This window comes from Crocodylus porosus, unplaced genomic scaffold (genome assembly GCF_001723895.1).
Source record: "Crocodylus porosus isolate Cpor-Errol unplaced genomic scaffold, CroPor_comp1, whole genome shotgun sequence".
In the NCBI taxonomy this organism is placed as follows: Eukaryota; Metazoa; Chordata; order Crocodylia; family Crocodylidae; genus Crocodylus; species Crocodylus porosus.
The window spans coordinates 163919724-163945294 of NW_017728886.1; the positions used below are offsets into that span (position 1 = coordinate 163919724).

General features: G+C 42.5%; 1 protein-coding gene across 2 annotated transcripts in view; it reads right to left on the reverse strand.

Moving 5' to 3' along the window:
- ATP9B (ATPase phospholipid transporting 9B (putative)) overlaps positions 1–25571 on the reverse strand; it is a 325951-nt gene that overhangs the window by 136626 nt on the left and 163754 nt on the right. For both annotated transcript variants that reach the window (XM_019544740.1, XM_019544749.1), the window contains exons 10-11: positions 22024–22099; positions 3717–3793 (exon numbers count right to left, since the gene is read on the reverse strand). In XM_019544740.1, coding sequence (XP_019400285.1) covers positions 3717–3793; positions 22024–22099 — 153 coding nt within the window. The remainder of the gene's footprint in view (positions 1–3716; positions 3794–22023; positions 22100–25571) is intronic.

A 25571-nucleotide genomic window follows, 5' to 3' on the forward strand; every position in this document is an offset into this window, starting at 1 on the left:
CGGCCTGCCCGGCTTCTTGGCAGGTCAGCGGGACGAGGCCGGAATTTTGCCCGGGCTCCTGGAACTCCAGCCCGGCCTCGCCAGGATCGGGCCCCCCGGTTGTGGAAGGGGGTTAACTAACTCCTCTGCCTCGCTTGGCCCAGTTCCACCAACACATAAGCACAGAACAGCAATAACCCTATCCAGCCTGCGTTTTTGCACATGTAACTTTAGTGTGCTGAGAAACAGAAACTCAAAGCCCAGAACTTCCAAGAAGCAAGAGCTGGTAGTTAGGCTGGACAGACAGACTAGAGCCATTTTCATAAGATGAAAAACTGAAATGAATGCCCATGTTTGATTGGTAGGTAACTCAATGTGTGTGCATGTGACAAAGCCATGAATTCATTTTTATGAGACTGTAGGTGTAGGTTTAGCATGTTTGTGATGACATTTAATTGTAACTGTTATTTTTTAAATGAGAGAAATTTATATTTTATTGATGATTTAAAAAAATCAGTTTTTTTTAATTTAAATCTGATTTTTTTATTTAAAAAAATCATTGAATTTTATCCACCCTGCTTCTTTGCAACAAGGGAGCACTGTTGGCTCTTATTCAGCTTACTGTCCGCTACAGGTACTTTTCTGTAGAGGTACTGCTTAGCCAGCTGGTCCCAAGCCTGTAGCAATGCATGGGTCTTCCATCCTAAGTGCAGGACTTTGCATTTGTCTTTATTTAACCTTGTGAAATTTCTTTGGGTCCTCCAATTTGTTGAGATCTCTCTGAATCCTAGCCCTACCTTCTGGTGTATCTACTACTCTCCCCAGCGTGGTGTTATCTGCAAACTTGCTGATGGTGTACTGTATGCCATCTTCCATGTCACTGATGAAGATACTGGACAAAGCTGGCCCTAGGACTGACCCCTGGGGCACTCCACATGATACTGATTGCCAACTAGACATTGAGCCATTGACTACTATCCTTTGCACCCAATGACGCAGTCAGGTTTCTATCCACCTTACAATCCATTCATCCAACCTGCACTTCCTCAGCTTCCTTGCAAGAATGTTGTGGGAAATTCTATCAAAAGCCTTCCTGAAGTTAAGCTATATCAAATACACTGCTCTCCCCCCATCCACAGAGCCAGTCATTATTAGGGCTGTGCGAAGCTTCGGTAGCTGGTTCAATTCAAAGGAACTCAGCCTGATTCAGTGGCTGAATCTCTGAATTCTGATCAATTTGGGAGACCAGTTAAAAGGTCTGAATCAAATTGGAAGCCTCTGAATCCATTTGGAAACAATTTGGTGCCAGTTGAAAGATTTAGGCATAGACTAAATAGGCAGAAGTCCTCACCACACTGGGCAAAGTTTCCTCCAGCTGGTAAGTCTGCTGTGGTGGGTGAAGGGAGGGGGCATGGGGGAGGGAGGGATTGGGGCTGGGACAAGCTGCCCAGCTGGGGCGGGGTTGCGTGGGACTCAGGGAGGGGTGTGTGATGCAAGTACAGCAGTGCTGCGAGCAGGGGCTATGCTGTGCTGCCGCTTGCCCCCTTCCTCCTGGAATGAGCCATGCCTACATCATGTCTTCCCCACCCCAGCTGGGCAAGTGGCAGCAGTGCCTGCATTCCATGGCCCCCCTCCCCCGCCGCTGGGCAAGCAGTGGCAGCGCCCGCATCCCGCACACCCTCCAGCCCAGCTGGATGAGTGGTGGCAGCACCTGCATCCTGCACCCCCCCGAACCTCGGCTGAGTAGCAGTGGGCTATACCCTGCTGCCACTTGCCCAGCCAGCGCGGGGGGATGGGGCACAGGATGGGGGTGTGACAGCGCTGGGAGCAGGGGGTATGCCCTGCTGCCACTTGCCCAGCTGCAGCAGGGTGGCATAATGCAGGTGTAGCTTGCTCCAGGCAAAAGGAGGCAAGCAACAGCAGGGCCCAGCCCCTGCTCCCAGTGCTGCTATGCCTCCCCTCCACCCGAGTTGGGCAGCTTGTCCCAGGCCCATCCCCAATCTCTCCCACACCCCTTCTCTGCCAACCACAACAGACTTACCAGGTGGAGGCAGCTGTGTCCAGTGTGGTGAGGACTGTTGCCTGTTTAGTCTATGGCTGAATCTCTGAAGCAGAGCCAAATCTTCAGATCCGATTCAGCAGAATTGAATCAGGACAGTGATTCAAATCTCTGAACTGAATCATTGTCTCTCCGAATCAGATGAATCTGAATCCAAAGCAAATACTTTCTGCTTCGCACAGGCCTATCAGTCATCTCATCACAGAAGGCAATCAGGATGGTTAGACATGACTTGCCCTTGGTGAATCCATACTGCCTTTTCCTAATCACCTTCTTCTCCTCCACGTGCTTAGAAATGGATTTCTTGAGGATCTGCTCCATGATTTTTCCAGGTACTGAGGTGAGGCTGACCAATCCATAGTTCCCCAGATCCTCCTTCTTCCCTGTCTTAAAGATGGGCATTATATATTTGCCCTTTTCCAATCATCTGGGACATCTCCCAATCTGCTGTATCTTCTCTGAGACTAAGAAAATTCTAATGTTTTGGAGGAGTCTGGGTGGCTTTCAGGTATTACTTTATTAGGGCTGAGAACACGACAAACAAAGAGAGAGCATTAATTATATTATGAAAAGTATAGAAGATGAAAAAGTCTTCTTTCCCTGTCTTCCTAATACTAACCTAAAACATTAAGATATATAAAATATTTTAAATAAAATATTTGTGTAAACCAAGAGGGTAATTTTTTATAACAACATTAGCTCATAGACAAACAGGATAGGAATGGACAGAGCTAATATTACAAAATCTACCACAAACTTGTGTTTGAGGAATAAGCATATTCCCTTAAGTATTAGTTTGAAAAGGTACCCAAGTCACACATGTAACTCCTAACTTTACATCTCTGGTTGCAGTCTCATGGAATTAGTATTTTATTAGATAAATATTTACCTAACTGTAAGTCATACAATACCATCATAAATTGATATTACTGTCTATGTCTTAAATTCTGGTACACAACTGCCTTTCCCACACAGAATTTCACTGAATTAGTGATTTGACTTGAAGTAAATAGGGTTCCATGCAAAGGAAAGAATTTGCAGGATCAGGGCCTAAGATTTAGGAGGCATATTATCTGTACTGTATTGCATTAGATCAGTGGTTCTCAACCTTTTAGACTCAAGGCACCCCTTGGAAAATGTCAGCTCATAGCTATCACTCACGTTTTTTTGATTGCAGAAAAATAATAGCGCAATTCTTCTGTTGCAAAGAACTCGGAAACAACATACTTGACACTATGGATTCCTATTGAGGTTTCTGGGTTTATTTTGTGAATTGTGTGTAGGTGTTTGCAAACCTAAAACTACAAATATTGCTTGGCACACCATGGCATCCTTAAAAGGATTTGATGGCATTCCAGGGTGCTATGGTACTCTGGTTGAGAATCACTGCATCAAACCATTATACCATAATTTCCACTTAGTCATTTGAACATGTATTTCTGAAATAAGATGGCAAATTTATGATGCATACAATGGCATCCTGTAGACAGGATTCCTTTACTATACAAACAAATTAAGCTATCACATATCCTTTGATGCACTGCAGAACATTTTTATATAACACAAAGTTTGTAACCAAACTGTTAGTTTGATAGTCTTGAACTATCGCATTCGAGGGGAAAGTATGAAGACAGTAAGACATGTTTAATTAGCTGTTATTCGAGCCATGCCAGCCTACCTTGTTTTTTGGATTCGATGTGTTCATTACACTTCGTGTCTCCTTCCCAGTGTAAATGACAACACCAATTACTGTTCCTAGAAAAAATGAAAATGGTTGAAATGAAAGCAAATACACTGCTAAAGAGTAAAATTAACAATTGCAAACTTACAATCAAAGCCACTTTATAAGCAAAAATGTTATATAAACCCAAGTCCTTTTAAAGTAAACTTAGAAGGTAAGACAGGGTGGCACCTTAGACCCCCAGCACACATTACACATAAGATATGATTAACCAGTTCATCACATCTTGTATTCCCTCCTGGCCATGCATTAATGCAATTAATAGTGTGATAAAACAAGGAATAAACCACAAAGTTATAGACAAAAAATGCGTAATAACATGACTAGTTCCTATCACACCGTTAATTGATCATGTGGCCAAGCTGAGGCTCCCACCCATGGATGAACCCCCCATGCTGGGAGCCCTGTCAGGTGATCTGCTCCTGAGACTAATACCCCTATCAGCTGAATCAGGCTCCCAGACGTAGGAATGTACTATTTGCTCCAGTGGCTGGGAACATCCAGCTGATATGGCTCCCAGCTGCACAGCTGTAAGGCATGATGGGATTTGATGCTGGACAATCACACCTCCTGCTGTGCATGTGTGGCATGGCAGGAAGAGTGACTGTGAGAATCCCACATCAGATCCCATCAAACCTTCACTTGCATGTCTGCCAGGGGCCTTAGAGTAAATGAGGCATAAGCTTTTGGAAGCAACAAGTGATGCCTGCATCTGACTAAGCAAGTTGTACCCTACAAAAGTTCATACTTCTTTGAACTAGTTAGTCTCCAAGGTCTTTCTGTCTGACTTCAGACTAACACAGCTACAGTGCAAACAATAACATCATGCATTTAATGTTAGTTCCTGTAACAACAACAAAATAAGACATCTGAACAATAATTTGTGAACTATGACACACTGCTTCTAATTTTACCTCATTATTTTTATGTAATCCACAAAAGAAAATGAGCTGGTAATACCTTTTGATTGATATCACAGAGAGTGGTAATAACCTTTCATTAACATCCTTGAAAATAACAATACCCTTTAAACTGATGCTAATGGATGTAACAACCTACTTTAACATTTAATGGTTAAAAAACTATGTTTGAGCTTAAAATCTACAAAAGCAAAATATTTAAAGTTTTAGCATTAGTGGGAAATAAATTAATTAGATGTTGCTGAAAATATGCAGCATTATACTGAAAATCACAACTCGTTCAGCTGTCATTTATGAACTAGTCAAGGTGTAGCTAATCTGAGCTACACAGCAGAATTTCTGCCTTGTATTGCTTAAATCATCCATTTTTTTGAGTTTCAAGTACCTTATAAAGTAAAAACTGGCTAATGGAAGGTGACAAAAACTGATTTCAGCATTGTTGTATGTATTGGTTATCACTTAAGGAAAAGTTACAATAGTTTCATTAATACAGTTTTTACATTGTGTCTGGTCCAATAACAAACCTTTGTCTGACAAAATTCTTTGGGTAAATGTGATATACTTTATTCAACCAACTAAACAGTCTCCCTATGCCTGAAGAAGGTGTTTGTGCCTAAAAGCTTGAAAAGAACATTTTTTTCCAACTATTTAGTTGGTCTAATAAAAGATACCACATTTACCCAAAGAACCTTGTCTATGTCCTTAGACCAACATGGGTACAACCAATGAACCTTTGTAACTTTTTCATGGTGATTGCAATTTTTGTGGCTGTTTTATGAAATGGATTACATTACCAGGTTTCATTTGAATCTGCCTTAACTTTTTTGAAAACCGAAACATTTTAAAAAGGCAGAATGCTAATAATGCTCGTCTGGAAACTCATTACACTTCTCAGCAGGAACTACTTTTGTCTCTCAAACTACTGAAGATGATAACTATCAAAATAACTTGGTCAGGACTGTGAATAGGGATTGATATCATTATCCTAGCAACATAAAAGAGATAGAAAGAATGAAAGGATAGATTCAAGTATTTGGTGATTTACTGGATCTTTCTGTTGGTGACAAAACCTTCCATCCAATGCTCAGAAAAATCTCACTTGATATTGGAGACTAGTTTAATGTTTTGGTAGATCTCCAGCCCTCTCACCCATATAGCAAAGAGATTACCTTTTGCTGAAAGTTCTCAGTATCATTGTTTTTTGTACAGTGTCTGAGTTTACCAAACTTTGTGACTGCCTTCCATAGTTTTGATGTCTCTTGTATGATGGTGCTTAGGGCAAATGAGTCGTTCTACCTTCTTGATACTTTTGCCCTTCATCATTATACAAAAGCATAGAGAAGGGACCTCCAGAGGTCATCTAGTCCAACCCCCTGCCTGAGGCAGGATCGTCTCCCTTGTGTTGCTGTGGATATAGTTCAGCCTCTTAATACTCAACAGGACTGAAATGGTCCCTTAGGCCTGCAAGGCCTAAAGATGACTTGGCATAAGTAGGCTAAGAGTGCATTCATGGAGTGATGTTATTGTATGACCTGCTCCCTACAGGGAAAAGGATCTAAGGCAGCTTATTTTTCTGCACACGTCTATGAATAAAAGGGTTTGTTATGGTGCATTCCACCCATATCTGAAGCAGATGGCTCCTGGTACCAAAGAGAGGGAAAAGAAACAGCAATAAAGGGGAGACAAACCAGGTTGTTGATAAAAAAACAAGAAAAATTGTCTAATTGGCTATGTGACTAGAGGACTACCTGAACAAAAGAAAGCTATTCCTCCTCCTTTTCCCCACCCTGACAATGCCTGAGAGCTGAAGACATCTGATCTTTCTCTTCAAGGAACCTTGCCTGCTCTGGAGGCCAACTCCCAAGCCGCATATTATTAGGACTGGTAATATACAATTACTTGCTTGCTAAGATCATATTTTGCTAAGATTACTGAAACTGCTATGATTCCATCTATATGCATGCTTGAAGTTAATACTTTGTGGTGCTCAAGAAAACTGATTTATTAAAAAGGTAACTGGGTTTTTGATTGGAGAAAACTGAAACATGCTTTCAGGCAATATCAATCCTGCTGTTTGCTCCCTCTGCATTTTAGAGGATGACCAGGGGGTAACATTGCTGCTTTAATATCTGGCCCCAAGGATGTTCATTTCGATACAATTGATTATGATCCTTACTTGGCTGACTGTTTTTAGCAGCTTTGTAGACTTCTAAAGATATTGCTTACCAGAAAAATAAGGAAATTCTAGATATCTGCCACCTACCCAAGGTGCATTAGTGTTTATAGTGCCATACACTTCATTCTACACTCCATGGCAACTGAACCATAGCAAACCGAGAATTTAGTTTTGTTTCATAACATTGTCTGTTCTGAATTATTCTCAAGTGTCCGTTCAACCTTACACAATACCTCACATCTCTGTCTTGATGGTGTTGGTTTATATGGAATTCCGAGAGACTCAATAATGTTCCACAGTGCATGTCTGTGAGGCTCTTAAAGGCCTTTTGGACATCATCAAAATTTGTGATGTTATTTCATGCACTGTTCTCTTATGGCGCTGAATGCGACTATTTGGTCTACCCAGGATTTCCTGGGCCTGAACACAGACCACTTTCTTTAAGCTACATGTTAGCTATCTGTCTCACTGAGGAAAACCCTAGTGGCTTAAAATATTTCCTCTCTTCTTTGCATGTCTAGATCTTCATCAAAAGAAGGGTTAATTACATTTCAGTGCTCTGCTGATTACCTAGACTTGGCCTCCTATCCATATATTATATTATGACAATTTTTAAGCATCATGCTTCATAGGTATGTCTTCAAGTCAGTTTCCATCATCTAAAATTGTCAGCTAAAAGCATTAGAATTTAAAAAAAAAAAGGAAAAAAGCTTCCACTTAATTAAAAAACTTCTCAATCGTATTTTTATAGTAGTTATACTCTCTCTCTTCCTTGCAGCAAAATCTAGAATTTGATCAATATCCCCTTTTCATTTTTCCAATTCATTATGTTTACTTAATTTGAGAGATGCATGCATCATTAATATTAGATGAATATGATGGCTGAGCAATGCCACTTGCAAACTTAAATACATTCTAAACATTTAAAGTCATCAAGTCAAGAAAAAGAAACAACAACAATTAATTATGGTAGGCACAATCTGTCCAGGAAGCAAAGGAAAAATAGCCAGCAAAGCAACTTACCAGTTTTAAATTATGGGAAGCATAGGTCAATATTACAATGAAAATAGCTCAGTATGAAAGGGCCCAAAAGTTACATGATTGTGACCTCCAATGGAGAAAACATTTCTTACATATTCTTTTACAGGGTAGCATTAATAATTTAGAAAGGAAGAAATTAATGCTGAGATACATACTACAATGCATAAAGTGAAAATAAGATTTTATCCATCCACAAAACAATCCATTTTACACACAATAATGCTCCCCATAAAAAGTTGGTTACAATCATGTAGTACACAAAACTTTCATCCTGTAGGACCCCGAGGCACTTCAGAAGCTTAAACACAAAAAATACTCTGCTCTAATTCTTGCAGTTTGGAGGTAGTCTTCCTCCTCAATTCCCATCAGCTTATTCTCCAGAGAAGACTCATGAACCAGTCCCTTCCTCTAGTTTTATGTTTTTAAATCTATTTCCCCCAAATCCTAGCTGTACAGCAACTGTGTTGAGGAGCATAAATACATTTTTAACTACTACTATTTTAGTCACTAAACAAGCTCATGCAACCTGAATACTCATGGGAGTAGAGCCATCAAAACCATCAAATATCTCTTTCCAACACGCCTACTTCACGTCTACTACCCTTTTACAGTTTAAGTTTTTCAAGAGAAGAGCAGGCCTTACTTTTGGTTGTACCTCAACAGGCAATATGTAGTACTTGAAACAACATGACAAAAAAATCATGAAACATCAGATATGTATGTGCACGAACTAGATAAATACTGAACTTTTAAAGTTTACTACCATATGTCAATTTATTTCTGACCTACAGAGACTCAACAGGTTCTTGAAGTTATGGATCTGCTAAGGAAAAGTAATTAGAAATTTTATCACGTAGCTTTTAGAACTGGATCTCTTAATGACAGCATGACCATATGTAATAGTATAATTAAAAAAAATTGAAGAGCATCAAAAGCATATAGCAAAACTTTAGCAAATAACACTATGATCACTTATTTATATTTAATTATCTACTGTTCTGAACACTTTGTTTGCTTTTGTCTTTTGAACTAATATCTCTGGGGATAACTGTTGAGCAAAAGTTTCACCCTGTGTTTTTCACCTGGCCATCCTCACACCATCAAGAGTGCAGAGTAATAAGTCCAAAGTCTCTTCCGTTTCTATCGCAGCCTGGGAATTGGGTTGTTCCCTTCCAGCTCTTGAGACCGGGGTGGTCTTCATGGAGGTAGCCACTTACTTGCACTTTTCTATGTTTGGGCCCCTCCACTCAAGTGTCCAGACAGTGTTTGGGGTTGCTGGGTGGGTAAGGGAATTGCCTACTCATGGAACAGCAGGGATACCCTCCAATTTATGCCCTTTTATTTTAGGAATGCTGCCTTCCCTAGAATACTTCCCTAGCCAAAGTCTCACTATGCTGCAGGCAGGAACTATGTTCATGGGTGAGGGGCAGCCACTTCCTCTATACCAGTGGTTCCCAACCTTTTGTTTTTACCTTGGCCCACTGGAAGAAGGACAGGGTGCACAGAGCTGGCTGCCTCCCTCCTGGGGCTCCCCAGCTCCCTGGCTTTAACCCTGGAAGCTCAGCTGTGACCCTAGAAGCTGCTTGCTCGGGCGGACAGATGGGGATCCGAGCAGGGGGGACTTATGCCATGACCTGGCAGCCAAACTGCCGTGGCCTGGTACCAGGCTGCAGCCCAGTCGTTGGGAAACTCTCCTTTATACTCTCTTGCTTCTGCAGGATATGGTCTCACAGGACAACTTTGAGTTTGAAAGAGCATTGCCAGTTTATGATAGGCCTGCAGAGACCATATATTCCTCTGAACTTGAGGATCAAGCTGTCCAACAACCTCACTCCCAAAGACCTGATATTGATTGAAGTGATCATCAATGAGACACCTGCCTAGTAGGGACTGGGTTGTCTGACTACACTCCCATCCCAGACCTGCCATAATCTTCTGCTTTGCAATCCTTGCTGAAGAATCAGTGAAAGCTCTGACCTGTCAGCTCCATTTCCTCTCTCCATCTGAAGAAGGAACAGTATCACTTTGGAACTGTGTGGTGCTTAGGATGGACACTGCCCTATGCTGTGTGTCCTGTTGATAAGAGAACTGAGGTCCCATGAGCATGGTGCATGTGAGAAATGAGTTTTCACATTCACTATCTGTTCTTCTTGCCAGCCATGGACTTGTCATTATGATCAGGAGCCGGAAGTTAGGAGCACAGGCCAGAAACTACACCAAGACTCATAATGTTGCTTCCCTGACATCCTCAATCTCCTGAGACCACTTCTCTTCCCTGTTGTTAATCTTTACAGTGTTGAGGGGGGCAGGTCTCTGCAAGGTTAGGTACATGTGTTTCTTGCATACCAGGTGTTTTCTGTTACCATGTCTTCACTGGCTATCAGACTCTCCTCCAATCTCTTCTCTTTCCCTCCCCATGCTCTCTGAGTAAGGCACCGTCCACTTTTCAATAACTTGTTTATACAAAACAATAAAATCCTTTTCTTGTTGTTAATGGCTCATTAGGGTATAAAAATGTGTACACAGGGACTAACTATTGTGTCTCTGCCATAGGAAAAACTTTTCAAAGACAGTCCTCCAAGGGCCAGCAGGAGGGGGAGGGGAGCGGGTTGGGTGCACTTCAGTACTGGGAGAGAAAGGCAGGTGTGAGATACGCAAATGTACTGAATCTGCATGTGCAGTTACTTTCTGTTGACTCTGCTAATGCCAATGCATGTACAGTTTTACTTTATGTTTACAATATAGTTTGTGCCTACCAGGCTGGCAGCATTCTTTCCCAGATTTGTGGCAGGAGTAATTTATTGATGAGTGCCTTAGACAAAAATAACAATGGTCACTTCTCCAGCTAGAAATGTGACAGCTGTCCATGGTCTATGTACGCCTCTGCTCTCTTTGAAGTTCAAATTTTCACTAACATGCATGTTGAAGAAGCAAGTTTCTAACTAGTTTTGGGAAGGGAGAGATTTCTTTGCAGGTAATTTCAGTATTCTTTAGAAGCAGCTACACTGGGGCAGAGGTCGAGGTGGATTAAACTACTTATTCTAGAATCAATATTCTGCTGACCTAAATCTAATAAATTACAGAGACATTTTCCCTAACAAAAGTTACAATGGTTTGTTCCAATACCATCATATTTATAGCGTTTTCTAATGTTTTAAATAGTTTTACAATTTTTCAAGTAAGGTTTACTCATCTAATTTTATGGATCATCTCTGGCACGTTTAAAGAAAAAATAAGCACTAAATTTGTTGTATGCCAGTCCAGTAATACATAATCTGATTTTAATGAAAAGATGCATGTTCTTTTTAGCAGTTTAACCACTTTATTCTTCAATTTCATCAGAACTTTTGCATGTATAATATCCAGTCCTGATGACTTGTTACACTTTAGTTTACTCATTTGTTCCAGCATCTCCTATATCTAAAAGTACTTCACCATTACTGCTTGGAAAAAGTAAGTCTCCAATAGGTAACTTTGACAAAATTTTCTTTGGTGATGCAAAGAGAACAGTTAACTTATCTACAATGTTCTTATTCTTTTTAATTGCTGCCATTACTTCCTGGTAGCCCAGTAAACACACTGATTATCTTGCGAACTTCCTATTCCTGATTTACCTAAAGATTTCTCTCCTATTTCTTTCTGGCAGTTTACTTGCTCTTCCAATTCCCTCTGTTCTCCTGGCTTCTATCTTACATTTTACTACCATAGTTTATGCTCCTTATAATTGGATTCACTAGGGCTGGATTTCTATTTTCTGAGAGAGACCTGTTTTGGTTTAATAGCTTCTTGAACATTATCATTTAAAGTGTGTTTTCTTTTTTCAGGTCCTCATTGTTTAGAGATATTCATATCTTTTCAGTTCTTTATGATATGTTTAAGTATTTTAATTTCCTCATTTTGACTTCAGGGAATTTCAACTAGTTTCCTCAATTTTTTTCAAATTAGTTTTGCTAAAGTTTCAGGTCACCATTATCATTTGCTATCTCCTACAGGATCTTGAAGGGATGAGCTTTGGGGTGCTGAATAGGGTGGAACATTTTGTCTTTCATTCTGTGCTTTTCCCAGGCAGTCTGTGCATGATCAACACATGATTTATTATTGCTTATTTAGGCTTAAATATACACATAAAAGAACAGCTATCACAGACTCTAGATGCCTCTGTCAAATTAAAAATATATTACCAATAAAATTACAGAATTAAAAAACGGGATATTTCAATCCTAAACTTCATATACATACAGGATAGTAATTCAGATTACAAATCAATCAAACTACTACAATTCCACAAAAGAAATATCATCATAGACACCTTAGTCATCGTCAAAGTGATGCCTCTTCAAAAAGACAGACTATCCATCCATACCTGCATAATTTCAACAGTTGTAAGACTATCTAACAATGAAGTCACATATGCTGGAAAAGGCTTGAACTGGTACAAATGCAGCAGTCACTTTCTAAGTAATACAAATTGTGAAGTGTACCTTAATCTGGTTCTGTACCCTATACTGGCTCCCCCATTGAAAACAGTTAAATTCAGGGTATGGACATTGCCATGTCCAAACTATCTCAAAGAAACATAAAAAAGTAGGGTGCAAGGGACCGCAACAGGTCATCTAATACAAGCTGCTCAGCCATGGTACTCATCTAAACCAGCTCCTACAATGGGCTCTAATGACATTTGTGTTCCATTGGAGTTATGCATCTACTGACGAACAGGTGGAAGCTTGAAAGTGAAGGAGACAAAACTTTCAAAGGATCTGGAACTAGCTTATGGAACAATGTCCAAAGAGGTAAGGATGACCGCTAATCTCAAGGCATTCAGAATTGCACAGCATATCTCTTTAAGTTATCTTTTTCTCAGTAATAAGATCTTCACTAAGACATTACACTAATGTAACTATTCTAGTTTACACTTGAAGGGAGAAAAACTGGGGTGGGGAGAAACGACACAATGTTTTGTTACTTAACTTCCGACACCTGGGAGACATACCAGTATGAAAAAGTGCTGGGGCCATAATAAACACATGGATATGAAAGCTACACTGCTAGGCAGTTGTAGTATACACAGTTTTTTTTCCAGTTGTACAGTTATACAGACTATGCCCTTACTTATCTGCAGTGACTTTGTAAGTACGATAAAAGCTTTTCTGACCACAAAACTCCATTAGTATAATTCCTTTTTAATAACTCTTAGTAGGTCTTTCAAAATACAGCACGATATAGGTTCACTAGTTTTGAGCTACCCTGATCACATTATACCTGTCCTTCTCTGTTTACTCATTAAGCCATAGACCTTTTGTTACCTTTTTATTTAGAAAAGATTTTATTTTCTCTCTTAAAAGGCAATTTGTATGAGATTTCAGTTAATATAACTATAACACAGGAAAATAATAGTATTAAAAAACTGAGTGATTTAAAATGCCCCGCCTGGTTTTTATAAAACTTCAACAGGGGAAGTCTTAAATATATAGACCTTCTCCTACATTTATGCAAACTGTGCATTCATTCCTGTTTTTGTACAATTACTATCTTTTCTCCAACTCTAAGCAATAAAAGAGAGTTTTTAAACCTTTAACAAGCCCACTGAAAATTCAGTTAAGCTTAGGCTGACCTGAGATATGGAGTCAAAAATAACCAATACAACCCCTCCAAACAAACAAATCAACCAATAAAAAAAAAAAAAAAAAAAATCAAAGCAAAAGATAAAAACTTCCTTTCAGAATCCCCCGTGCAATTATCTTAAGTTACCATGTATCTGACATATGATATAAGACACATAAGAGGTATGCATCTGTTTAATCATGCTTTGGATGCCATTAGCCAATGATTAGCACAGACATGGAGAATGACTTACGGCATACATTTTGCTATACTTTTTCACGTATTCTGGGTTACTGCCTTGTAGGCAGTGTAAACTGATGCTGTGCAGAGATACCCAAAGTTAGCCTGCATACTGGAAGTCCTATAGCCATGTTAGTGGAGTACTCCATCCAGGCTAACATAACATGCTTCTTAGCAGCAGGACTAATCAGCGTGGTGCTCCTCCTAGGCCCCATCTACACATTATGCTTAAGGAGCGATTAACTGGTTAATCATTACTTAAGTGGTCATCCAGCCACACATTCATTCAGTTAATGGTGTGATAAATAGAGGAAGAAGCCATAAAGGTAATTCACAAAATGTGTGGTAACTTTGTGGCTGCTTCCTATCATGCCATTAATTGAACATATGGCCAGGGGCCCTGTTGCTGGGAGCCCCATCAGCTGGTAGGAGCTCCCAGTCGGGGGGGGGAACAGATAGTATTTTCGTGGCTAACCTAGAAGCTCCAGGCTGATGTTGACCATCAGCCACAGGAGCTTATTATGACCCTGTGGCTGGGAGCCCCATCAGCTGACAGGGGTCCTAGCTGTGAGGGGGCCCCACACAACCACACAGCTGGGAGACCACAGCTGACACACTGTCCCACTGATAGGCATGTTTCATGCACACCCACGGTTGTGAAAGCGCAACGGATGTGATGTCCCAGCTGTGGGGGTGTTTCATGCATCCCTGTGGCAGAGAGATCACAACTGACATGAGACCACAACTGCTTCACGCACTCCCATGGCTGAGACACTGCATAAGCTGAGCCACTGCAACTGGGAGCCCAGGTTAGTCAATGGCACTCCCAGCCATGGGAATGTGTGGTACACTTCCATAGCTGGGAGCCTTGTCAATTGAAGGGGCTGCCAGCTGTGGGAGCTTGCTTGTTGCTAGTGCAGGGGGAGCCCAGGATCAGACTTTCCCTGCATCAGTAACAAGGCGTGATGGAATCCGATTCATGATCCAACAATCACACTATCTGCCGTGCACAGTTGTGTGGACTGCACATTAGATCCTATTGAGCCATTAGCTGTGTGTGTGTAGAGGGGCTGCTAGACTGATATAGCTATATAGCTTCTTGCACCTGTGAATTATCAATTATCTTTGCATGGCACTGCACTGTGCTATGTAACAATGACCCTTAATGGCAACCCCACTTAATGGAAAAAACATTAGAATACCTTGTCTCTTTTGCCATCACCTTTATTTTTAGGGCCAGAGGAAGGATGGCCTTGTGCTTAGCATCCTGGATTTGACTTCCTGTGTCATCCTGACAAGTCATCTACTCTCACTATGCCCCTTTTGTTGAGGATAAATAAATAGTTGACAGACAGCTAGCTGGGTGTTAAAGGAGCTCTTCAAATACTTAGACAGATAAAATGCAATTGAAATGTGGTATGATACATAGGTCTAGATCTTTTTGACCAATTGGAGGCTAAGACATTTGACATTTATTAGAGACAGGATAAAATGAATACTGATGAAAATCCAGCTGTACCTCCATAGTTGTTCCAAAATACACAAAGAAAACAATGAAGCTGACCTAAAATCAAGCACTATCAAACACAAAAAAGTTACTAACTTGGTTAAACATCACTTTTTCTGACTTATTTAATTTATGTTAAGCATTACTTGACTAACTTGTAGGTCAAACAGGTGTTTACATTTATGTTGGTTTTTGTATAATTTTTGTTGGCAATTTGTTGAGAATTAACATTTTGGTTCTCAGATTTTGAAAAAAAGTTGTGTTTTTAAGTAAATTAAAATATATGATGTACCTTTCTTTGGAATTCTACTGTTGTAGTTATGTGGGCTTATTACACACACACACAAATTATAAATGTTATATATTTTCATGAGCATGGACTATTTGGATTCATTGCACCTTATCTACTCTGCATTGAATCCCCTGCAGACTTGCATTTACTGTTACTGATCCTCAGCACTATTGATCTGTGGTCTTTCTTCTCTAAAATTGTCAGGACAGCAGCAACCAGAGCTGAAGGTTTCTGAGGTATTCCCCACACAATTCCCCAAACACTCTTTTCTGGCCTGACCATGACCCTCCCTATGACCTTGACCAACAGCAATGTCAGGTATCTTGCGTAGACCAGGCACCACTTAATGGTGTATTGTACCAACTCAGTATAGGGTGTCAAGGGAATACCTGAAAATTCTGCTTTTATTTAAATAGTGGACTACTACCTTTTTTCCCCCTTCAAAAATAGATCTTAAAATACATGAGCATGCACTATGTGGGTTTGGATAAAAAAGAATAATTTCATCAAAAGGAACTGGGCATGTAAGAAGAGGAGAAATGCTGACATGACTCCAACGGCTCAGAAAGTATATATGGAATATAAACAGGCTCTGACAACCCTTTTCCTGACTTTAGGAACGCCCCTCCCTGACCACCTGCATGTTCATTCTCCCATATTTTATCCATTCTTTCCCTCCTGCTCCTATGTATTTGTAAGAGTCTCTGGTACATTTTTGGGTACACAATTGTATGATTCCTGTATGATGAACCACAGGAAGCTCACAGAGAAATATAGGTGCTGTCATTCTCCTTCCTTTGCCTTCTGTACCTTCCCAAACTACAATCTTGGGTGTGTGTGTACCTGGGAAATTGATTATGAAGTTTTTCCACAAATGGACTGCTCACTTAATTAATAGCAATTAATATTTTGCTCAATGTGCCATTCCACAATAATTTAAATCCTGCTCTGAAGATGGAAGTATCTCTTCTCAGGCTTTTTCTCTTTAAGAGTACATGAGTGCTTCATAGACATAATTAAACCATCTTTGCCACATCTCTGAGAAGCAACAGCAAAGTACTATGCCCATTCTACAAATGGGAAGCTGGGGCACAGAATTTAAAGACAACATTTCCAAGAATACTGGGTACCCAATTTCCAATGATCAGGATCCGAGTAATTAGCCTTTTTATACTAAGGTACAGCTCCCACAGACTTGATCTATACCTTTAAGTCACAGCTGCTCAACCCTTATACTCTAAAAAACAAACCACATACAATACTCTGTAAACAACCTTAATTCTGGAATTTCCTAGCTTTCAACTCCTAGACTTTGAAACCTGAGTATGATTTTAGGGTAGACGTTTTGAGGGTATGTAATTTCCTAGGTTTGTAAAAAAAAGCAAAACAAAATAAAAAAAAAATCATTGTCACATCATATTGACATCCGTATGAGTCACCAGCAGAGTTGGAAATCTTTAGATCCATGGCACAGCCCTCTACCAATCCAGCTAATGGAATAAACTAGTTGCAATTGTAGGTTGATATATTCTATGTAGACCAGCAACAGAAGAGGAAGAAAAGCACACACTTTCTCACTGTCCTTAGCACACACTGTCATTAACAAATGGGACTGAGCCAACTCGGGAATCTTAGAATTCTGTTTTAGTCTTTCAGGGAGTGTGTATTGTAATAGGCTTAGACTTTTCTGCCCCACTTTCTTATTTCTACTCTTCCAACCATGCCCCAACACGTTTCTATACCAGTACCATGCTCCTGGGCTTATCACTTCAGTCCTACTCTCCCTGCTGAGCCAGTGCCCATTTCCCTCTCCCAGGCTACTTGCTCCTCTCACACTCCACTTCCTTTTCTCATCTGTGACTGCTCTCCGCAATTTCTAGTCTTGGTCACAATTGTCTTGTTATACCTAGTCTCACCTTCTCCAGCAATTCGCACTGATCTCACTACCTTGACAGACACCTGTCTCTTAGTCCTCCTCACTGTCTTCACTAGCTGTCAGGCTCCTTACCCAGTCACTTCCACTCACCTAGTCACAAACACGGACTTCCTTCTTCCCTAAACCCAGCTGTTGCCCCTTCTGCATTGGAAACTCCACACTTTCTGAATATACCAGCAGAAGGATACCTGAGTTGGCAAAGAAGAAAGACTCCCAGCTTTCATTTCAAGTTGTCAATTCTGAGCTGCTGCGACAGCCATTACAAAGGAAAGTCTGGCTTCAGTCAACTGTATGGTGAGACACAATCTAGTTAGTATAAACTGTGGTAGGCTAAAGGAACTCAGGTGTAGACAAAATCTTTAGCTGCTAAAACAGGGGCGGGCAAAGTCTGGCTTGCAGGCTGAATCGGACCCACAGTGGACTCCATTTCCCAGCACCCCCTGGCTGTATTGCTCTGGCTAGTTTCCATGAAGCAGTGGGGCCCTGAGAGCGTGGTCAGGGTTTCCATGGAGACTGGCCTTGCTCTGCTGGCAGGGTGTGCAGCTGGTCAGGGAGCTGCTCTGGGGCTGGGATCTTGTGGTGGTAACCATGTGGTCTGGATCCAGGACAGTGCTGTGATCTGCTGCCCCCATGCCCTGGGCTGTCCTGGCTCCGGACCATGCTGTCACCGCTGCAAGATCGCAGCCCCAGCCCTGGAGCAGACCCATCCAGCTGTGCACCCTGCCAAAGCTGCTAGGGCCAGTCTCCATGGAAATCCTGGCCCTGTGCTGTCATGGTGCCGCCACTACTGGGGTCTTCACAGAAACCAGCTGCAGTGACACAGGCAAGGACTCCTAAGAAATGGAGTCCGGCCATTGGCAGCATCTGCCGTTTTGCTCACTCCTGTGCTAAAACCTAAGGAGTGCTTACAGAGCATACACAATCTGACATTTCAAACTCATGCGACTTGGTCATATTTAGGTAGATTTTCACAGGATTTTTGTCCTTGCTGAGCTTCCTTGCTCAAAAACATTATTGTACTATAGCTGTTTAAAGACAAGGTCACTAGCTTCACTCTTGGAAATAGCCAGACATTTCTAAAACATTTGATCTGACAGACACCCAACATGGCAAATTTCAACTCAATAGGCTGAAGTCTGGCAAAGTTATTAATGACTTATAATGAGAAATGCCAGGCAGGTCTAATAATAAACAGAGCTCTCACACTTCCTATAATTATCCAAGAGAATTTTGTTCTTATTTTAAACACCACCTGAAAAGAAGTGAAAAGGGGACTGGAATCTAAAAAAATAAGTTTTCTTTTTTCTATTTTCACTGTAAATTGCCATGTTTTCAAAGACCTGGGTTTCTTATAAGTTTAACTCCAAAGAAAAAATTCAAAATTTTACATTCCTAAAACAAGACATATATAGAAATCTAACGCATGCGTTCAATTTTTTACCATACCTTTACTAGTCGTGCATAGACAACAATCGGTTTCCTGAATTGCTTTAGTCAGTCTTACACAAAGCAAAGGGGGAAGAAAAACTTTTCTTTTTTTTTTAATGAAAAGATTTTAAAACCAAAATGTACAAGGACTCAGGGGCCTATAAGGAAGTATCTGTAATTACTTTTACTCAACTTAAAAGCTCATTGAATTTAATATATTCAGCTTTCCTTTAAATATTAGAATCATAGAAAATTAGGGTTGAAGGGACCTCAGGAGTTCATCTAGTCTAAGCCTCTGCTCAAAGCAGGACCATCCCTAACTAGATTAGCCCACTCAAGGTTTATCTAGCCAAGCCTTAAAAACCTCCAAAGATGGAGATTCCACAACCTCTCTGGGTAACCTGTTACAGCGCTTCACTACCCTCTAATTGAGAAAGTTTTTCCTAATATCTAACCTAACTTCCCTTGCTGCAACTTCAGACCATTGCTCTTTGTTCTGTCATCTGCCACCACTGAGAACAGTCTAGCTCAGGGGTGGGCAATTATTTAGGCTGGAGGGCCCTTACCCAGTTTTGGCAGGCTGCCGAGGACTGCATGGGTAGCCCCACCCCTTGACAGGTGCCCTGCCCCCTGGTCACCATCTTGGGACCAATGTCCCAGGGCCAGCACCAGTGGGGCCCAAAGCGGGGCACAGGCTGGCAGGGGTCTGTGGAGCTGGGCTGGGAGAGGGGGGAGCTGGCCCAGCTCCATAGAGCCCCTGTCAGCTGGGACCCCATGCTTCTGCCACCCTGCTCTGGGGTCTACTGGAACTGGCCCCGGGACACGGGTGTGGGCTCCCGCTGGCTCCTGCACCTGCTCACTCCCAGGGCCCCCCAGCCCCGTGGTACAGGAGGGGGGCAGTGCACAGCCCCAGACCCCTGCTCACCAGCAGGGAAGAAACTGGTTCTGAGTGCAGGGAAAAGCGGCTCCTCACCCACCCCGTGGCCGGCACTCCCTGATGCAGGGACTCGCACACTGCGCAGGGCTGTCTGGAGCAGCCACAGGGAGCCCTATGCGGGCTGCGAGCGGCTGCAGCACAGGGTGCCAGGCACAGGGTGGGTGAGGGTCTGCTTCCTCTCCCTCCTGGGTCCTTCTGCCCCTGGTTCCTGTCATTTTTGACAGGAACCAAAGGCAGATAAAAATTAACTTTCTAAATTTTTGAGGGGCCCTGTGGGCTGGATCCAGCCTGTGGGCCATATTTTGCCCACCCCTGGTCTAGCTTCAGGTAGCTGAAGGCTGCTATCAAATTCCCCCTCAGTTTTCTCTTCTCCAGAATAAACCCAATTCCCTCAGCCTCTCCTCAGAAGGCATGTGCCCTAGCCCCCTAAACTTTTTCATTGCCCTCCACTGGACTATCTCTAATTTGTCCACATCCTTTCTGTAGTGGGGACCCAAACTGGACACAGTACTCTAGATGTGGCCTCACCAGTGCTGAATCAAGGGAAATAATCACTTGTCCCAATCAGTTGGCAACACTCCTACCGATGCAGCCCAGTATGCCATTAGCCTTCTTGGCAACAAGGGCACACTGCTGGCTCATATTCAGCTCATTCTCCACTGTAATCCCCAGGTCCTTTTCTGCAGAGCTGCTGCTTAGTCAGTCAGTCCCCAACCTGTACCAGAGCATGGGATTGTTCCATCCTAAGTGCTGGACTTTGCATTTGTCCTTACTGAACCTGATGAGATTTATTTTGGTCCAATCCTCCAATTTGTTGTGGTCCGTCTGAATCCTAGTCCTACCCTCCAGCATATCTAGTACTTCCTACAGCTTGGTGTTATCTGCAAACTTGCTGAGGGTGCGCTCCATCTCATCTTCCAGGTCACTGATAAAGATACTGAACAAAACCAGCCCCAGGACCAACACCTGGTGCACTCCACTTGATACCAGCTGCGAACTAGACATCAAGCCATTGATTAATACCTTTTGTGCCCAATGATCATGCCAGTTTTCTATCCCCTTGCAGTCCGTTCCTCCAACCCATACTTTCTTGTTTGTAAAGAACGTTGTGAGAGACCTCACTAAAAGCCTTGCTAAAGTCAACACATATCACCCCTACTTCTCTCCCCGCATCCACAGAACCAACCATCTCATCATAGAAGGCAATCATAGTTTGGTCAGGCATGACTTGCCTGGTGAATCTATGCTGCCTGTTCTTAATCACCTTCTTCTCCTCCAAGTACTTAGAAATGTTCCATAATTTTTCAGGGACTGAGGTGAGGCTGACTGGTCTATAGTTCCCTGGATACTCCTCCTTTCTTAAAGATGGACACTACATATGTCCTTTTCCAATCATCCAGGACTTCTTCCACCTACTATGATTTTTTGGAGATAATGGCCAGCAGCTCTGCAATCACATTTGCCTCATCAGCCTCAGTTCCATCACATTTGGTCCCATGGATTTGTACATGTCTAGCTTTTCTATATTGTCTCTATCTTGTTTTGCTACTTTTGGCTGCTCACCTCTCCCCTCAAACTGTGCAGCTAGGTGCAGTAATTTGGGAAGTGTTCTTGCCTGTGAAGACTGAGGTAAAAAGTGCATTGAGTACTTCAGCCTTCTATGCATCATCTGTCACTACGTTGCCTTTCACTTTCAGTAGGGGACCCACACTTTCCCTGATATGACTACAATTCATGCTGCTGAGGCATTATGTTATTGAATGAAGTATATGCAAAGAAAGCTTTATATTTCTTTGAAAATTAACTTACAAAACAATGCCCATTACAATATGTGCAAGTAAGAACTGTGAAATTCAGTGAAAATAGATAAAATGTGTTTCTCGCACAGAATGCATGATATTTTAATTAGAAGACAAGTGAAAGAGCAAGCCCTGTGTGGGGCAAACTGTAAAGAATGATAAGAAAAGATAGACAAGAAACAAAGAATTACTAGCAAGAGAAAACACTTGGGATAGGACATTAGAGAGTAAGAAGGGGAAGGGCATGAAGACTGGACACATATTTTTAAGAGTTCTGATAACCATTAAAAATTTACCGATAAAATATACTTCCCCTAAGAAATTTTTGCACATATCACGCTATGACATTGGAGCACATATTTCTCACCTGAAGCAACAACAGTGCTTGCCCATAATGTATTTTCTATGCTAAGGCTTTCATGAACAGCTGGATCACTGTCTTCCTGTTAAAGATAAAAAAAAAAACCTGTTAAAGTCGAGATTAATCCACTAAAGATCTTAACTAGAGATCTGAGAACAATGCCAAATCACGCACAAAAGCTTGACATAATGCTAACTCATGAGATGGTTACACCTCTGTACCTCCGGATAAATTGCTGTGCTTTAGTTTCATTGTATATGCATGATTATATGTAGGAGAAAGGCCATCTTCTGTAAAAATGAAAGTGAAATATTGATATTTGATACACACATCAGATCTGTGCAGGTGGCTTCTTAGCTTACAGTCCAATGTGGGGGCTCTACAAACATGGATTAGATTGCAGAATAATGAGCTAAGTACATAATTACAGGGGAATCAGAAGCAATACTAAATACTGAAGGAGAGCAGCAATGTTTAGTATGATCACGTTAGTCAAATTTTATTACTAAAATATTTTTAATTACCATTTTCAACATTTCCTTCATGACTCCAGTGACAGTGCAGCAGATTTAGGTAGTTTAAAATTCTTAGTGCTTACACTTTTGCCTAACAAAACTACATATTTAAAGCCTTCTAATAGGATGAGTAATAAGGTCTACAGATTCATTACAAATGGTACTTCAGTCTGCTGGCAGTTTCCTGTCAGTTGAAGGAATTGCTACAGTCAGAATAATTTAAATTAATTTTCTTATATTATACATTCTGTTAAATATTGGGAAGGGGTAGAATGGGGGATTTTTTTTCTGCTGTACAGCATGGTCAAGTCCACTTAATGACAACAAAACTAAATTGTTGGTTATCAACTTGCATCTCTATTTTGGATGATCCATTCGTCTCTATGAATACATTATTACTCAAGGAAAGGAAAATGACAGGTTAGTACAGATATGCTTTCCTAGTCATCTTTTTGAGAAGGTCCACACTTCTCTTACAATGGGATTCTCAACATATTTCCAAGGTGAAGCAGGATTATCCTTTACATACAGACAATCTATAAACAAGGTAGATTGTCTATAATTACCTGCATTTTCTCCCAGATATTAAGACATGAAGAAGCCAAGGAAGTGGGCTTAGCTTAGGGTGACTGAGAATTTCTAACCAATGGCCATCTATTAGAATTCAGTACAAGGAGACATGATTATCTTGGGATTGTCAGTGCTCTCAAAGATCAGACTTTGATGATTAACCACTAGGGCTGTGCAGAGCAGGTAATATTCAATTCGACAGCCATGTCGAATATTAAACCGGGTCCCGCTTTGATTTGCTGTCTGCTTCGAGCCAAAGCAGGTCTGCTTCGACTCGAGGTCATTCCGCCTCCGTCACTTTCTTAAAAATACCTTCCTCCAGTGACTCAGTGTCTCACTGCCACATATGGTGTCCTTCATCCTTGAGTCACAGATGGCAGCCAGCATATACACTGTGTTGGACCCCAAGGGTTCAAGCCTTTTCCTAAGGCCCTCCTTCAGCCGCCTCACCAGTGCCTGGATATCTGGTGAAAGCGGCCTGCCCCAGCCAGGAACACTGGCCCCCAGGAAGCTCTCCATTTGGCTGCAGAGCTCCTTCACTATGGGGACCACCTGGCTGAGGAAGGCATCAGCAGCACTGAGGATCTCAGTGGCCACAAGAAAGGGCTTGAGGACCAGCAAGATCTGGGAGATGGCATCCCACTCAGCTTTGGTCAGGGGGCCGCTGATCCCAATCTCCCCGAGCAACGCCAGCTTGTGGATGGCTTTCTGTTGCCCCACCAGCCTCTCGAGCTTCATGTATGTGGAGTCCCACTGAGTTTCCACATCCTGGATGATTCTGTGCTGTGGGACATTTAGCTTGTTTGTCTTGCAGCATCTTGCCCCCCTTGATGCTTCGGTGGAAGTAGCCTGCCACCTTCCTGCATCTGGAAGCGAGCCTCCTGGTGTTGCTGGCGCCATCACCGGCAGCCCTGTCCCCCTCCAAGGCATCTCTCACAATCAGATGTAAATTGTGTGCCACATAGCGAATACCAGCAAAGTTGGCATCACGGATTGCCTTGACCATATTGGCCCCATTGTCGGTGACCATGAAGCCGCGGGTGAGCTCAGTCTGCCCAACACCCAGCCACCCCTGCACCATGCAGTTCGTGGCCCCCCCTTATCTCTGCTGCTGTGTGGGACTCACCCATCACCTTGGCGTGAAGGACAGCCCACTGACGGCCTGACTGGCCACACCAGTGCCCTGTGAGGGAGAGGTACACATGACCTCCACCCCGCCTGCTCCAGATGTCCGAGATGAAGTGTACGGTCACCTGCAGACCTGCCTTGTGCAGCTCCTCCCTCAAGTGCTCTCTGCATGCTTCGTATAGGGAAGGCACCACCATCCTGCTGAAGGTGGTGCATGCGGGCACCTGGTAGGATGGAGCCAGCAGTGCCAGGAGCTGCCTGAACCCTGGCCTCTCAACAAAGGTGAAGCGCTAGCCATCCAGAACAAGCATCTCCCCAATGGTCTGGGTGACCTTGCTCGCATTTGCAACTGGTCCCTTTTGCCCCCAGTGTTCCAGGGTGCCCTGCCTCTGCTGTGGGGGGACGGGGGCTATGGAGCAAGTGGGGGCTGTTCCTGTGGCAAAGGGGTGGTACCTGCGGAGATGATTCAGCATCCCTGAGGTGGTCATGCGCTTTGTTCCCTTGCCCTGGCTGATTTTGGCTCGGCAGTACAAGCAGATAGCAAACACGGGATCATCTGCCAGCTCAATGATCCCAGACCATGCTAGTACTAGGCCTTTCCCTCTGGTGTGTGGGTGTATCTGTGGATGCTGCTGAACTCTCCCCCTCTTCAGCAGTCAGAGGCACAGCAAGAGAAAGAATGGACTCAGCTGAGCTGCTTGCCTTCACCTGTACAGAGACACCTTCTGAAGTGCCTTCTGGGAAAGACCTCGTGGCTTGAAAGGACAAAACCTGAGGGGTGCTGAGCACAAACTCAGCTGATTCCCCCTCCTTCCCTTGCCAGGGCACTGAGATCCAGATCCAGTGCCAGCTCTTCCTATGGCGCTGGAAGGTCAGCATAGGCAGTGACACAGCGGTGGAGTGTGCTGCTGTGCTGGTTGCAGTTAGGTGGGAGAGGTTGTGGCTGCTGTGTCTGGACATGAGAGAGTCTCAGGCACAGGCAATGGATCTGGTGGCACTGCTGCTCCCCTCTCTTTACTGCCTGTAGTAGCCTCATCCCTTGTAGCAGGAGGAAAGAGGCTGCATCTGAGTTTCGTGGGGGGAGAAATTGCAGCTTTCCTGCTTGCAACTCCCCTTGTTCCCCTTCGTGCAGGCTGGCCAGTGTGGCTTTTCCACTCCGCTTCATAATGTGTTCCTTCGTATGTAAACTGGAACCTCTAAGTGTGCTGTGGACAGCAGATTAGATTTCTGGATGTTACGTAAATGTGTTTGCGTGTGTAGATAATATATTGAAAAGCGCTGGTGTGGTGGAAAGAATGAATGACGTATTAAAATATATATATATATATATATATATATATA